At 28.7% G+C, this 17,290-nt stretch overlaps 2 protein-coding genes across 2 annotated transcripts; one reads left to right on the top strand and one right to left on the bottom strand.

Moving 5' to 3' along the window:
• Positions 1–188: 188 nt before the first annotated feature.
• Positions 189–16,260, bottom strand: LOC113790065 (uncharacterized). Its single transcript, XM_075824403.1, is given in 15 exon segments — positions 189–305; positions 411–512; positions 594–797; positions 862–1,895; positions 2,002–2,242; positions 2,345–2,700; positions 2,800–2,895; positions 2,983–4,484; positions 5,993–6,507; positions 9,667–10,084; positions 10,162–10,319; positions 15,071–15,306; positions 15,309–15,593; positions 15,729–15,956; positions 16,123–16,260. Coding segments are annotated over 15 exon segments (5,595 nt in total). The 5' UTR covers positions 16,259–16,260; the 3' UTR covers positions 189–221.
• LOC113789056 (uncharacterized) lies at positions 10,718–13,622 on the top strand. Its single transcript, XM_027338543.2, has one exon. The coding sequence runs from the start codon at positions 11,207–11,209 to the stop codon at positions 13,484–13,486; it is 2,280 nt and encodes a 759-aa protein (XP_027194344.2). The 5' UTR covers positions 10,718–11,206; the 3' UTR covers positions 13,487–13,622.
• Positions 16,261–17,290: the final 1,030 nt, after the last annotated feature.

The raw sequence follows: 17,290 nt of genomic DNA, 5'->3' as shown, positions 1-17,290 counted from the left end.
TGCTGCCATCCTTTGCCGAATTTTTTTTGTATGGAATTACCTTGACAAAATTAAAATATTTTTTTTTCAATAATTCAAATAAAATAAGATAAAATGAAAAGATTCATTTAGATTAGGTAAGAATAAATTTTTATTGTTCTATTCTAAGTTTGTTTTAAATCATATTCCAAATGATTAACAGAAATAGATTTGTTTTTTTTTGTTTCGTCAAACAGCACATTTTAAATGGCTAAATTCTGCTCTTCACGTTTAATATCACGAATTTCTTGTTTATAAACAAAATAATAGCTTGGTATTCTCATTCGCTTTTGAATTTATATTTATAAAAATTGAGAACAAAAACAAAAGAGAAAATACGTGTATCAGATTATTAGGGTAAATATGGAATGAGTTAATATATAAATACATACAACATCTCGTATAACTTTTTCAGCACCTGAATGTATAAGAATACGTCCCATTTCTTCCATTTTACTCATTGCCATTGCATAATGTAATGGTGTTCGTCCCAACTTTATTACAAAAAAAAAAAAATGATGATCAAATAAATTAGAACATTGAAAATAAAAAAATTTTTTGTCTTTCTTACGTACATTATCAGGCATATTGATAACTTGATGATTTGCTTTGATCAATATTTCAATAATATCTAGATTACCAAATAAAACAGCCAAATGTAATGAAGTACGGCCATGATTACTTTTAGCAATAACTAATTGCGCATTAATATCAACTAAACCGACGACGCCTTCCAAATAGCCATTACGAATAAATGTATGTAATTCATCTCTCATTCTCTGTTAAAGACAAAAAACATTAACAATAATGGGATTTATTATTTTTTTTAAAGATTTTTAATACCTGTAATTCAGCCGCTTCATGAACAAATGTTTGCATTGAAACAATATTATTTCTATTCAATAATGATATTATATCATTTCCTTCAGAATCAACAACAGTCAATAATGTTGAATAACCTTCTAATAATAATAATTTTAAATAATCACTATCTTCATTAAGAAAACAATCAATAATAAATTGATCAATAATTTGTAGATTATTTTTGATTCCATTTTGTACGGCAATTTCTCTTATCGTACGATATTTTGAATCAAGTTCAGGAACAAGATATTTGGCTTGTTGTAACATTTTATAAAATATGTTACGTTTTTGATCTTTTGCTGCAGCTAAATGTAATACAGTACGACCATGTTCATCTTTAATTTGTGTAAGATCATAACCAAATGTTGATAAACCATTGGATGAAATTTTTAATTTTGTTGTTTGAGCATTCTGTATACTATCAATAACGCTACCATTTTGTCCTTTTTTTATAACATCCGAATTTTCAATTTCTTGATCAATACTTTCTCGCAGACGAAGTTTTTCATTTTGTAGTGTTTGATTAAATTCATGTTTTAATGTTTCGAATATATGATCATCAACCATTGGTGATTTGGATTCATTCGATATTTTACTATCATTATTATTATTATTGGTATCAAATGTTTCCATTCGTTTCAATATTGGTTTCGTATTATTATCGGTTGATTCAATTATTGTATTATCAACATTATTATTATTATTATTATTATCGGAAACAGTATTGTCCAGTTTATTTGATTCCAATCCCAAATCATTACCATTTATAATTGTCTGTGATTCGGTTTCGTGGTTTCCTTGTACATTTTCATCATTATCAAACATTTGTCTTGGTTCAATTTGAAGAACTTGAACTTCTTTTCCATTTAAATTATCATTGATGATCATTGTTGATTGTTCCGACATTGATAATTTTTGTTCATTCATATCAATACTGGTTGATGATGGTCTTTGTTGTTTTGTATCATCACCATCGGCTGAAGATGGAACCGAACCACTCTCGGGAGTTAGTTCTGTATACACAACCACAACATAAATGAAAAAAAAGAAAAGAAGAAGAAAATTTCAAACATTGTGATGTTATATAAAAAGGAAAAATATAAAATAAAAAACACATACGTGACACGATTTCTGATGTTGGTGGCCGTTCCCAAAGATCAGCTTCATTTTTTTTATCATTATTATCACTACTATATTTGATGAGCAAATCGCGAATCGTCAATTTTCCATTAGTTAAATAGTCAACCGGAGTAAAACCATATCTATCATTTTGTTTTTTATTTGCACCAGCCGTTTCAAGAATTTGATATATATGCTTATCGGGCAAAACTGCCGAATAATGGAATGGTGTTCGTCCATCCTATATCCCATCCAATTGTTGTTTTTATATAAAAAAAATGAAAAATGATATTAAAAAAAAAATTTGTTTTGGTTTTTTTCAAAAGAAAAATTTTATGATTACATTATCTGGACCATCAATTGTTTCGGGAAATTGTGTAATAATATAAAGCAAAATATCAATATGTCCATGTAAAACGGCCAAATGTAATGGTGAATTACCATATTGATCACGACATAATGCAAATCTTTTACGAGTTAATGTTTTTTGTATTTGAACAAAATCACCTTTTACAATTGATTCATGAATTTTTTTAATCTTTTCCATATAATGTGGTACTAAATTAAGAAAATCTTGTACTTGTTTATTATCCGATTTTATATTTAATAAACGATTTCCTTGTCCAGCAATAACAACATGTTCTAAACGTATTAGATCACCATCATCAAGCCAACCATTTATCAATTCGTTTAGGCGATCTTTTCAAAGAAAAAACAAATTAATAAGTTTTTTTTGGGGGGAAATGTTACAATGTCAAACAAACAAACAAACAGAAAAAAAAGACAATGTCCATTTACCATGATTCAAATCAGGAACATTTGCTTTGGCTGAAACTCTTTTCGTTGAATTATCAATCATTTCTTGAAGTTTTTCTTCATTCGAATCTAAATAATCTTTTGTTGTTGTTGTTGTTGTTGTTCAGGAAGAATAAAAATAATGTCAATCCATTATGGTGAATTAAGAAGTTATTTGAAACTTACTTGAATCTTTTATTTCATTCGGTTGTTCTGTTGTTGATTTATTTTTAGATTCGTTTAAAGTTTCTTTTTTATCATCATCATCATTGATTGTTTCGGTAATTTTTGATAAATTTTCATCAACCATTTGATCGGGTATTGATGATGATGATACATTATCATTTTTTTCATCATTTTCTTTTCGATTATTAACCGGTACATTATCATCAATATTAGTAATAGTTTTTGTATTATTATGATCATCATCATCATTTTCATTTTTTTTCAAATTATTCTCATCAATAATTTTCGCATGAACTGTTTCTGTTTCTTCTATCATCATCATTGATTCTGAAATTATATCAACTTTTTCTTTAATCTCTAGAGTTTTATTAATGTCCAAAATTTTTTCTATCTTGTTTTCATTTTCTCCTTTGGGACCATCATCAATATTATTTTTTTGAATTTGTTTTTCAACATCGATCATTGGATTATTTTCCGATTGATTTTGATGATGATGAACATTATCATCATCATTAATTTCCACAGGCAAATTGTGTTGTTGTTGCTGTTGTTGTTCAGTAGAAACAACAACAACAGCAGAATTTTCATGATTTTCTTTTTGTTGTTGATTATCATCATCACTAACATTATCTTTTTTTTGTTTTTCATCGCCAACAACATCAATTTTATTGACCATTTCATTGGTAATGTTTTCATTATCATTCATTTTTTCTTGTTTTTCAAGTGGTTTATTTTCTTTTTCTTCTTCTTCAACTTCATTTTCATCTTCTTCTTTAATAATAGAAATGTTTGCATCTATCGATTCTTTTATATTACGATCATCATCATCATTATTATTAACATTATTATTATCTGATCGTTGTTGTTGTTCATCAATTTTGTTAATATCATTTTCAGAATTTTTATTATTACTATCCGATAGTTCCATTTTCGTATCGTTAACATCATCATCATCAATAATATCATCAATTTTTGTCCATAAAGATTCACTATCCGGAATTTTTTCACCGTCAATTCTTGAATAAATTATGAATGATTCTTTTTGTTGTTCTTGCTGTTGTTGTTGATTTGTTTCTTCTATTGAACCTGTCATTTTCAAATCATTTACATTATTATCATCATCATTGTTGATACTGTTTTCTTTATTAGAATCAGAATCTTTATTTGATGGAATCGATTCCAATTTTGTTGCTGTTGTTTTATCGATTTCAGAATCACCTTTAACATCATCAACATTATCAGGTTCGTTATCATCATCATCGATAATATCTTTTTCTTCAATCATCAATACATTGTTAAAGGCTTGTTGTTGTTGTTTTACGGTTGAACTAATTTCATTTAATAATTCATTTTTATCGTTCGATTGTTGTTGTTGTTGTTCATCATCATCAATATTTCCATCAGTAGCAGTAGTTATTACTTGATTTGTCTTTTGGGAATCATCATTATTATTGTTATTATCTAATGTTACATCCTTCATATCATTATTATTATTATTGATGCTAAAACAAAAAAAAAGAAGAGAAATAATAATTAATAATTAAATTGTAAATGTAATGATAAAGTAAGTAAGTCGAAATAGATCAACAACAACAACCAAAAAAAAAGAGTCTATTTAAGTTAAAATAGTAAATTTTTTTATTTTAATGGTGGTTACTTTCTTTTTTTCCCTTTTTCATAATGGAAATAAATTGAACAGAAAACAACTAAAGTCAGTCAAAAACTAAGTTATAGTTATCTATAGGGAAAATTCCATATTAGTTCTGTGATTCTGTGTGTTTAATACTCTTATTTTCGGTTCAATAATAATAACATACAAACCCTAAATACAAAATGAAATGTGAACTTTGTTTTTTTTTCTTTGGACCAACGAGAAAAAATCCTATTGATATTGATTAGTAGGGCAGTAGATTAATGTAACTTTTTTTTGTTTCATTGTCGATTGGTTTTGTCTTATAATGTTATTCAATGTGGTTTGGTGTGTATTTCTTTACTAACCACTATAAAACTTGAAAGTCTTTGGAACAAATCATTTTAGTTTTTTTTACAATTTTTCTTCATTACATTATATAAAAAAAACAAAGCAAATAAGTTTTAAGTTTTTCTCTTCTTCTTTCAAATGAATGAAAGTAAATCTCTCTCCTTCAATGGTTACGTACGTATAAATGTATCACTTGATTCACTTCTCAAGAATATATTTTTCATTTTATTGTTTCGTTTGTTTGTTGTTGTTGTTTTAAAAGTTAAAACCACAGTAGTTTCCAAAATAGTTTTCGAAACTACAACAGAGAACAACAACAACAAAAACAACAAAAACGAAATTTAAAGACAACCATAATGTATTTGAGTAAAGAGAATATTCTTGAATGACCATCATCATCATCTTTTAAAAAAAGGAAATAGTCATAAAAATTCTAATTCCACTTATACTGATTATTGAGTGATAAATTAGTATTTTGTTTTATGTCTTATGTTTTTCGTTTTTTGTTTTTGTTTTTGTATTCAAATGAATTTCTTTGAATTCACATATGCATTGTAGATTTGTAATCTTTTTTCTTATAAAATCCATTTCAAATAAAATGAAATAAAATCGAAAATATAAATCAATCAATTCAAGAGAGAGAGAGAGAGAGGGAGAAGAGAGAAAGTTTAGTTTATATAAATTTCCAAAGAAAGAAAAACTTTCAATCGAATAACATAATCTTTCAAGAAAATAATTCATTTGTTGACCAATAAGATTTTACGTTTTTAAAATGGTAAAATCCTATATTTGAAACCGAGAATAACCTAATAGTATTATATTTTTGGGATTTTTTTTTCTCGATCATATCAATATAGGAAATGGAAATATAAGAAACAAAAAAATCCTACTTAAAAATAAAATCCTTGAATATAGTCGATGCAAAATTTCTAGTGAATTTTTCGACAAGGCAAAAGGAAAAACAAAAACAAAAATGAAATCGATTTCTTTGAAACAAACTAATGTTCCATATATAAATGAGCAATTTACCTTTGTACGGTGGCGGTGGTGGTGATTTTTTCATCCTTCTTATCATCAACCACATCAACATTATCTTCTTTATCATTATTTTGTTCTAATTTTGAATTCAATTTATTTGGTAATGCAGGTAAACGACTTGGTTTAGCACCTAATCGTTTTGCTGATGATGATGTTGTTGTTGTTGTTGATGTTGTTGATGATGATGATGGTGATTGTAAAATATTTGCATTACTACCACCAGCAGGTGAATTGGTCACGTTTGATGTTGTTGATGTTTTAGATAATTTTCCTAATGTTCTTGAATTATTTGCTGGTAATGTTGTTGTTGTTGTATTCGATGTTGATGATAATGATAATAATTCTTGTAATTCATTCGAATCAATTGCCTGATTATTACGTAAATAATGTTCAGCAGTTTTTCCTTTTTGATCAATTGATTTTGAATCAAAACCAATTTCTAACAGACGACGATAGATGTCACCATTACCAGATAATGCAGCTAAATGTAATGCATTACGATTCAACTGAAAAAAAAGTAAAAAATTTGAAAAAAATGAAATTAAAATTTAATTTAATTCAGAAAATATAAAATCGAAAAAACATTTCTCAAATCAATGTAATTGAATGGAAATTTATTTTTAGAACAAAGAATTGATTGATTGATTACATAATCAGAAAACAAAAACAATAGCAAACAAACAAGACAAAATAAGAAATTTTTCCAAAAACGTTTAAATAATCATAATAATAATGATAATCATTCACATTCAATAAAGATAAATTGATTCAATAATGAAGAAGAATGTAATGTAATGCAATGTAATGGATTTTTGTAATGGAGTAAAACAAACACAAACACAAACACAAACAAACAAAACCTACAATATACATGTAAAAGAAAAATGTTAACACAGAAGAAGAAAGACAAAACAGAAAACATTAATTGCTTTGGAGCAAGAAAAAAGAAAAATTATCCATTACATTAATAATGACAATAATTTTGTTTCTTTTCTTTTTGTTCAAAAATTCAGAAAAATGAAAATGAAAATTATGATTGATTGAATGATTGAATGTGAACACCAAGAAAACCATTCCATCTATCAAGAATATACCAAGAATATGATCGATACACACACACACAAACACACACACAAACAGACAGAAGATAATCAAAACAGAAAATTCAAATTGAAATTGAAATTTTCAGTTTATCAAAGATTTAAAACATCATTAACACCAACAACAACGACAACAACAACTTTATCATTTGAAAATTACTTTTTTCTTTTTGATTAAATAATTACACATTTTTTTTGCAGCCAATGACAAAAATACTATCCAGAAAAAAACAAGCAAACAACAAGAACAAGAACAACAAGAACGTTAAAGATCTATTTGACAAATTGACATTTGATTTAATGAGTGGTGAAGAATGTCTTCTTTTTTTGTTTTCCTTGGACGTCTTCGACAGTAAAATTGAGAAAGAAGTGGAAAAATCCCAAAAAAGAAATTCCTTTACAATAGTGTCTATATGGTGAAACAAAAACTTTTATGCCAGCCGTGTGTGCACACAACATGTGTGTGTTGCGATTGATTGATTGATCGAATGACAAATATTTTTTTTTTGTTTGTTCCAGAAAAAAAACTTTCACTAGCCAAAAATCTAGTCGTCGTCACACACTTAAATACCAGGTCACCATAGAAACATATCCAGTCAAAACAACAACAACAACAACAAAAAAAACTTTTCATTTTCGATTATCGAAATTTCTAATATTGATTCTGTGGTGGAAGAAAAACAAAAATGAATTGAATGAATCTTCTGAAACTCTCTCTCTCTCACTCTCCCCTTTCTATATTGAACACTTTGAAACCCAAGAATAAGAAAAAAACTACGTAATAATAATCATCAATCGACACATCTTATCGTTCGCATTGTGATGAAATTTGGCAAAAAATGAAAATGGAAAAAATTCCTGTGAATAAAATAAAAACAAGCATAAAGAATGATGAAACCCCCCAAAAAAAAAAGAAAAAAGAAAAGAATCTTTTCAGGAAGAAAAAATTTTCTTTCTTAATTTTTTTTCTTTTATTCATTGACAAAGAAAATGATGAATAGAAAAAAGAAAAAGAAAGAAAAAAATTCATTTCATTAGTAGATTATTTTTAAGATAAAAAAGCGGCAAAAAAAAGACCAGAATGAATGACATAATGAATGATGCAACTAGCTGGAAAATAAAAAACCTATAAGAAAATCCAAAAGTGATGATAGAAATGAATCTTTTCGGTTTCTTTTTGAAATTTTCATAGCTTCAGGTTAAGTCGATCGAATTCACACACACACACATTCATCATCATTCCTTTTGTAAGAAGAAAAAGAAGAAAAAAAATCCTTTTATTATCAGTTTTTTTTTTGTCAGTGGGCGGGTATTTTTCAAATAATAAATCATATTCATAGCCAAACTAAATGAAAATGAAAAGAAAAGATAAAGCATCCATCCATCCATCCATCCATTTAGCCATCTCTCATCCACCATTCCAAAAGGAAAATAAAATTCCATAAAGTTCATATGTTTTTTCGAATACAAAATTATAGAAATTATTTTCCGAACGATGACCTTTTCTTCTTTCTTTTTCTCTCTTGACGTAATCATGTAATAATGATGATAATTTGTCAAATTCTGTTTCATTCATAAGCATAATAATGATGATGATGATAATTTTAACCTTTACAATATTTTGCATATTTTACATTTTTTTCCTTCTTTCCTTTTGTTTTCGTTTGTCTATATTCATCATATTGAATAATGATGATGAAAATCATTAACGATAATTTTCTGTTTTTTTTGCCTGACTTATTCATTTCCAATCAATCTAGCCGATGGCACAAAAAAAAAAATATAGAGGAAGAAAATAACGACAACAACAACAAAATATTCATCAAGAAGAATTCATTTGAATACACAAATCAATGAAATGAGAAATCTAAAGAGAATCTACCCCCAAAAAGTGATAATTCCTTTCAAATAAATCGAAAATAAATCAGAATCAATCATTATCAAAGCGAGAAAACTAGCAGGAGAGAGAGAGAGAATGACTTTGTTTTTTCTTTTTTTTCTGTTCTGTGTTGTGTTGATTGTTATTCTGAGGTTAGTTTAGGTTAGTTAGTTAGTTAGTTCAAGCCCAAAAAAACAAGAAAATTTATTCAATTTCCCAAAGTTTTCTTGTTTTCTTTTCTTTTCACATTATTCAACATTCATTTTCACAGCTTCATCATTTGAATGAAAACACAGGGGCCACACAACAAAAAAAATTGCATACATAATCAACAGAAATAATGATTATGATAATGATGATAGAAACGAATGGATATAAACAAAAAATAGAAAAAAAATCTTTTACAATTCAATAGGTTCAGATGACATTCATTCAGATAATCAATTCATATTGACAATTTATTTATTTATTTTTTGGTTGGTTTTCACCAAACCCAAAAAACTGTGTGTCAATATGCGTCTATTTTTTGAAGCGTCAAAATGCAGAATACAGAATACAGAATTGATTATGAAGCTTTAGGTAGAGGCCAAAATGATATGCAAATGAAGAGAGAAAACGAAAACTTTAAAATGGAAAATTTGTTTGTTGTTTTGTTTTGTTTTTTTTTCAATTTAAATTCTACTCACGTTATCTTTTGTATGAATTATTGATGGAAAATTTTCCAATAAATAATCGATTAAATTCATATGACCATTAATAATAGCCAAATGAAATGGTGTAAATGAATTTGAATCTTTTGTACGTATAAATTCAGGATTTTTTGTTAAAATTTCTATCGTTGTATCAATATCACCATTAATAATTGAATTATGTAATTCATGAATTTTTTCCATTGATTGTGGAATAGTTTTCAGGAATTTCCTGGCATCTTCACCAAACGAAGTACGACCAATCAATTCTGTACCATAATCATCTAATAATAATTCTTCCAATTGATTAACATTACCCGAATGTAATGCCATATTGATCTTTTCACGTATTGCAGGCTGTATATGTCGTCGCTGTTGTTGTTGTTGTTGATGTGAACGATTTGCATTAGTTTCACTATGAAAAAAAAATGATAACCAAAAAAATGATAAGAAAATTTTGTTTAAATTTCGACATTTCAACATTCATCTTACCCATGAAATTTTGAATGATAAAGATTTGATGATGAACCACCACCAGCACCACTAACACTACCAGCATTAACTGAATTATTTTTACCACCATTTGGTCGTAGAATTTCATTCGGTATGGCCAAAAAATGTACACGATAATAATCGGGTGTTTTTCCTTGCTGGTATGTTATTCATGTGTGAAAGGAAAAAAATTCAAAATCCATTATCAGTTTTTTTATTGGTTGAAAGAAAATATGAATAAAAAAGAAAATTTCCTTGGACATCGTTAAATGAAAAACATTCATTTTTTTGAATGTTTTTCAGTTTTTTTTGGAAAATTAAGGAAAATTCTTTTAGAATGATAAAAGAAGAAGGAAAAGTTTTCTTTGCGAAAAACTTTTATTTTGAACTGAAAAAAAACATTTTTTTCATAAACAAGCAAACAAACAAACTTTCAGTCAAGACAGTTTTGTTTTTTTCCCTAATTCTCAATGGTTATTATGATCATCATCATCATTAATAGTTTTTTCATTCATTTTGCTAATTTCTTCAATTTTCATTTAATTCTTTTTGTTGAATTACGGTCTTTTTTAATTCGAAGTTCGAACTAAGTAAATATGAACAGTTCGACGTATTCGATTTTTCATATTGTTCGTTATCGAACAATCTCTGAAATTTGCTATAAAAGCGTATGTTTTTTGCCTAAATAAAACAAGCATTGTAAAACCTCTGTTTCTGTTTGTAACGTTTCTTTCGTGTATGCACATTTTTCTTTTTTGAGGATATAAATTTTTTCGTTTTCGTTTTCGTTTTCTTCGTCTTCGTCTTGGTTTAATCTGGTTTTTTCGTCAAATCGATATCGTTTAAATCTCGTTTCTTCGTAAAATCGGTCAGAATCCGTTTCTCGTCACATCGTATCATAAAATTCGTTCCGTTCCTGTCTCATATTCGTCGTATCTCTATCGTTTTTTCTCGTCATTTTGTATCTTTATCGCTAGGATTATATTCGTATTGTCGTCATCACTTCGTCTTTTTAATATCGTTCTTTTTTTTTCGTTGGTCAATTATGTCTGTCAATCAATCAGATATTACTCATCGTAAAATAATTCGTGCCAAAATTACCAAGGCTTGCAACCAATCTTTGAGTTTGACTTTAGAAGAATTGATTCAACTTCAAAGAGAATACGACATAATCAGTGAAAAATGTTTAGCCGATTCGCCCCCTGATTATGAAGATCAAAAATCGAAGGATGATTTGTACAAACAGAAAATTTCAGCATTAATCGTTCTGGAGCGTGCAAAAAATACTTTAACTGCCATATCTATCGTTGATGAGGAAGCTGAAGAATCTATTTTAATTCCGAATCCTGTTCGTGCTTCATCTCCTGTTATCAATCCTAACAATTCAATCGTTGAAAATTCTACTAATCCATCTTATCCTATGAATGTCCGTGCTTCTGATCTTTTAAACTTCGATGGTAATGTCATGAACTGGTTTCCGTTTAAAATCTCGTTCGAAGATGAAGTCATCAATAATCCGAATCTAATGGAATCGAAGAAGCGTAATTTACTTCTTAAGGTTCTTGCTGATGATGCTAAGGACAGAGCTATGGACCTTGTTAGGCAAGGTCAATCTCTACGTTCTATTTGGATCTCGTTAAATGCTTACTATGGCGATCCTAAGAAAGCTGACGAGTATTTATTGAAGCGTATACGTTCAATAGTTTTCGTGAACACTTCATTCGAATCATCGAAAATCGAAACCATGCTTAATGAAGTTCGACGAATTTCTAGCGCTGCAAACAGCCTTGGTGCAGCTTACGTATCTCGATCGAATTCATTGGTTAAGGAGGTATTGTGGCGCTGTGGTCGACAACTTCGTGAAAAACTTGCGCATGTCGAATCGTTCGTACAATTGGTATCCGAGTTAGAAAAAATATACAAGTCGGCATTATGTCTGGATACCTTCGAACGACGTAATTTCGTTCGACCTTCACCGGTGGCAGTTGCTTCAGCGGTGAGCTGCATTTTTTGTAATCGTTCTCATGCATCGGCAGATTGTTCCTCATCTATGCCGGCAGAAGAAAAGAAAAGAATTATGCTCGCTAGCAGAATGTGCTATAAATGTATTTCTCCTGGGCATCGTTCGTCTTCATGTCCAATGGCTTCTTCTATTCGATGCTCTATCTGTCATTTAAATCATCCAACTGTGCTTCATCAAGTTCGTCTCTTCGAAAATCATAATGATCGCAATAATCATCCGTCTTCCTATCGGTCGTCGTCATTTTCGTTACCTTCCGCACCACCAATGTCTTCTTTGCCTTCGTCTTCTTCGTCTGTCGCACCATCGTCTTCGTCATCGCCGTCATCGTCATCGTCTTCATCATCGTCTTCTCGTCCTTCTACTTCTGCTGCTATAGACTCGTTACCATCATCATCTTCAACTGTGTCTTCCGTTACCGTCCTTCCGTTTTCGTCAACCAATTCAAATGTTTCGTCAGAATCTTCATCATCTTTTGTCGCTGTTATTCAATCCTATGATGATCGCTCATTGGTAGCTCGTTATGATGGAGTAGCTCCAACTTCGACAACTTCTGAACGTCCCGCGTTTGTGGTCAATTTAAGGGGACGTAAATGCATGGTTTGGATCGACACCTGTTCTCCGTTCACATTAATTCGTAAAAATCTCGTTAATGATTTCGATTGTTATCCGGCTAAGCCAATATGTCTTTCTGGTTTCGCTGGTGGTTCCGTCACATGTTCGAAAGAAAAAGTTTCTGTTCATCTTCGTTCAGAAAACATTAATATCGCTATCGATGCTTACGTATTACCTGTTTTACCTTATTGTGATTTAATTATCGGTACCGACATGCTTCATCGTATTACTAAGATTGGTTCGTCAAAATCGTTGAAGTGGGAATCGAAATTTGGTGATATTTATTATGGTTCAGTAGCATCTTCTAAAGAAATCGATAACAATATTTATAGTGAAAAAGATGTCGAAGAAGAATTGTTGAACAAATTGGTTAGTCGATCGCAAACTCAAAATTTCTATGATCGTTATCGTGAAGATTTTATGTCATTTGTTTCGTCGGGGCAAGTGGTTGAAATTAATGATACGGTTGGTTGCATGAATAATTTATTGTTCAAATCTATTATGGAAAAAGATCGTATTCAAAAGCGTATTTCCGATACCTCCTCTTCTGTGTATGGTATTCCTGGTTTTTCAAATTCGGTCAATATATTTAATCGCTCGTTTTCGCTTCATGATCTGCTTCGACGTCTTACTGGTTTTTTTTTTACCAATCTGTGGCGGGAAAAATTGTTGAATTACGGTCTTTTTTAATTCGAAGTTCGAACTAAGTAAATATGAACAGTTCGACGTATTCGATTTTTCATATTGTTCGTTATCGAACAATCTCTGAAATTTGCTATAAAAGCGTATGTTTTTTGCCTAAATAAAACAAGCATTGTAAAACCTCTGTTTCTGTTTGTAACGTTTCTTTCGTGTATGCACACTTTTTTTGAAAAAAAAGGCAACTACAAACAAAATGTAATAATAAGAATAATATTGTCCGGATAAAACAACAACAACAACAAATATTGTTTGTTTGAACTTAGGGGAGAAAGTGTGTTGTTTTTCCCCCTGTGTTTGTTTTTCTATTTCTATTATGGTGGGGATGGTGGGGATTCTTTATATTCATAGTGATGATGATGATGATGATGATGATAGTAAATCGCTGACATAACATCCTTTTTACAGGATGTCCTATATACGATATATCCACATAAACACATTATATGTTATATAATTCGTTAAGTATTAGTGTTGTGTTTCATCACACAAATAAACAAACAAAACAAAAAAAAACGAATCAAAACGATACATAAAAATACGATATCTCTCTCTCTCTCTCTCTCTCTCTCTCTCTCTCTCTCTCTCTCTCTCTCTCTCTCTCTCTCTCTGTATGTTGAAAATATTATTTTATTTTGTTTTTCGGGAAGAAAGAAAAAAAGATTAAAAAAAAGAAGCAAAAGACCATTAATGTGTTTGGTTTGGTTTGGTTTTGCTACTATAAATATCACTAAAGAAAGGATACAAATATATAAAAACTAAAACAAATGTTTGCTGTTTGTTTATTTTCTGTTTTTTTTAAACAGTAAGAATATATAGAGAATAAAAAGGGATATTCTTCTTTTTCTTCAGAGATACTGTGATATTAGCAAGCAAACATTAACCATAAACCAAAAAAAAAAGTATTTAGTGAGAAAAGAAATATTGCCTAAACCAGGGAAAAAATTATTATTGTTATATAGCTAAAGGCAATGAACGCAAACAAAATAAAAAGGTAATCAAAGAAGCAAAGAAGCAAAGGAAAAAAAGACAATCAGATTTAATTAACTTTTTTTTAGTGGTTTTTCATCCATTTTGCTATTTCTTGGTTTTTATTGTAGAAAAAAAATTAATTCAAAGATAAAGACACCCACACACACAAATAATGTTGACATTTCGTTGCTTTTTTTTCGGTTTTTTTTGATGTTGCATGGGAAATTAAACAGAAGCATCTTTCTTTTTTTTGTTGCAAACATTATCAATGAATGTATGAGCAATATGCAATGGATATTATGCAAAGCATTTGTGCATGTGGGAGTTATAAATTAAAAAAAATTAATTAATTAATTCGATTCTATCGTGTATCGATCAATGATAATTAACAGTGAATATTGATTTGCATATGTAATTGGGAAAAAATTGAACAGAAAAAGAAAAAGGGTTATCATCTTTATCATTACAAAAACAGAAATAATAATGTCAACAAGAAAAAAACATCATCAAACTTGAATAAAAAAAACAAAATCTTATCCATAATCTTGTGTGAGATATCATTCATTTTGGGGAAATATGAAAGAAAAGATTTTTTATACTTACCGAATCACGAACACGAGAATCAGCACCAGCTTTAATTAACATTTTATAAATTTTATTACCATTACGATTAGTTGTTGCTGTTGAATAATGTAATGCCGTACGACCTTCACGATCTTTTGCATTAATTGTTTCGGGAAATTTTTCCAAAATATATTGTACAATTTCAACATGACCCATTATTGTTGCTTTATGTAATGGTGTCATACCAAAATGATCTTTTGATAAAATATAATCATTTTTTTATCAAAATCATCTTTTTTCAATATTGTTAAATCACCCATTGAAACGGCTTGATGTAGATTTTGTATTTTATTCATTATAATTGGTACAGTTTTTTCAATATAATTTTGTGTCATAAACAAATCGTTATTACTAATATCATCATTAGAATGTTGTCGTATTAATAATGATGTTGCTTTTTTTTGTAAACGTTCACCATGTCCTTCTAATACAACACCTTCTAACATTTCAATATTATTTTCTTCAATCCATTTTTTTAAATTAGCTGAATTGATTTCCATTTCTACAGATTTACCAAAGCAAAAAAAAAAAACGAAAACAAAAAAAATGAATGAATCGAGTAATAAATCAAATATCATTTTGACAAATGTTTTTTAATGACCAGAGAAAACCCAAACAAACCCAGATAATAACTTACTTTGTGTTTTATGATTATCATTACCATTATTATTTGTTTCATTTGAATTTGATTGTTTTCTTCTTCTTCTATTTATTATTGAATCTTTTTGTTTATTACTATCATAATAATCATTATGGCCATCATCATCATAATCATCATTAGATGTAACCATTTGACGATGTTGTTGTTGTTGTTGTTCATCATCATCATCACTAACAGCCGATGTTATTGTTTGATTGTCCATATCTTCATTTATTTAGAGAGAAAAAAACGTGAAACATTTTTTTTTTCGTGCAAGAATTGAATTGAAAAAGGAAATGAAAAGAAAATAATTAATGATCAATCATCATCAATTATGTTATGTTTTGTTGGCTATAGAAAAAACAACAAACAAAAGCAAACAAACACTAACCATTTATAATAATTTGATTGTCGTCGTCGTCGTCGTTGTTAATCGATTGATGATGATGATGATTCCAATTAGGCGATAAACTTCGTCGTTCTTTTCCTATATATATCGTGTACGTTTGTTTGTTTGATTGGTCCATTTGAAAATTATAAAAAAAAGGAAAAAAAAAAGAGAAGAAAAATGTGATTAATAAAGTCAGGTCTTTTTTGTTCAAAAATCTGGAAAACAGCGAATGAATGAATGAATGAATCTCTCATCCATCTTTGTTTTTGTTTTCAAAATAGCAAAAATATATTTCATATTTTTCCGCCTGTCAATCTGTTTATATCAATATGATATGTTTGTGTGTGCAATTTACAATGGAATTTACTTTGTTTCAAAACAAAAAATTTGAGATTTTACATTTTCATCACATCACATCACTGAATCACTGAATCACAGAATTCAACAAACAAAGCAGTAGAACAACAAAGATAACAACAACAATCTTTTTCCATAGAAAAAACAAAACAAAACAAAATATTAATGTACTTTTTGTTTTTTGGTTGCTTCAAAAGATGACAAATAGCTTTAAATTTCATTCTTGTTTTGTTTTATTCACAAAAAAAAAATTTCATTTCAACATACAAACATATCACAAGAGAATCATCAAAAACAACAATAATTCACTGGAATTTTGTTTTTGTTGTTTTTTTTTAGCATTTAGTTAATGATGCAACTGATGATGATGTTTTGGTTTTTTGAAAACAAAACAACAACAAAAAACATGAGAAAAAATTATTAGAATCATCATCATCATCAATATCATTCGACATGGTTAAATTTTTCTTTTCCCTTTATATAATGTTAATTATATATAAGAATCATGTATACAACAAAAAAAAAGACAGAACATAGATGCAATGATTCAAGCATTTAACCTTGTTACATCATCTTATTATCATTCGATAGTGTATAAGCTTCCTTTCTCTCTCTCTCTCTCTCTCTCTCTCTCTCTCTCTCTCTCTCTCTCTCTCTCTCTCTCTCTCTTATTTGATAAGAAAATATTATCATTTCAGAATTTTATATTTTAGATTCAAATACAAAATATATTCAGGTTTTGTGTGTGTGTGTGTGTGTGTGTGTGTGTGTGTGTTTGTTTGTTTGTTTGAAAGTAAATGTGTTTAGTTAG

The sequence above is a fragment of the Dermatophagoides pteronyssinus genome, unplaced genomic scaffold, assembly GCF_027571235.1.
Source record: "Dermatophagoides pteronyssinus isolate colony J.1.1.1.1 unplaced genomic scaffold, Derpt_VIB-CSIC_2022.12 sq0093, whole genome shotgun sequence".
Taxonomy (NCBI): Eukaryota; Metazoa; Arthropoda; class Arachnida; order Sarcoptiformes; family Pyroglyphidae; genus Dermatophagoides; species Dermatophagoides pteronyssinus.
Note: the sequence above shows the minus strand (reverse complement) of the source record. Positions and strands in the feature narration are given on the sequence as shown.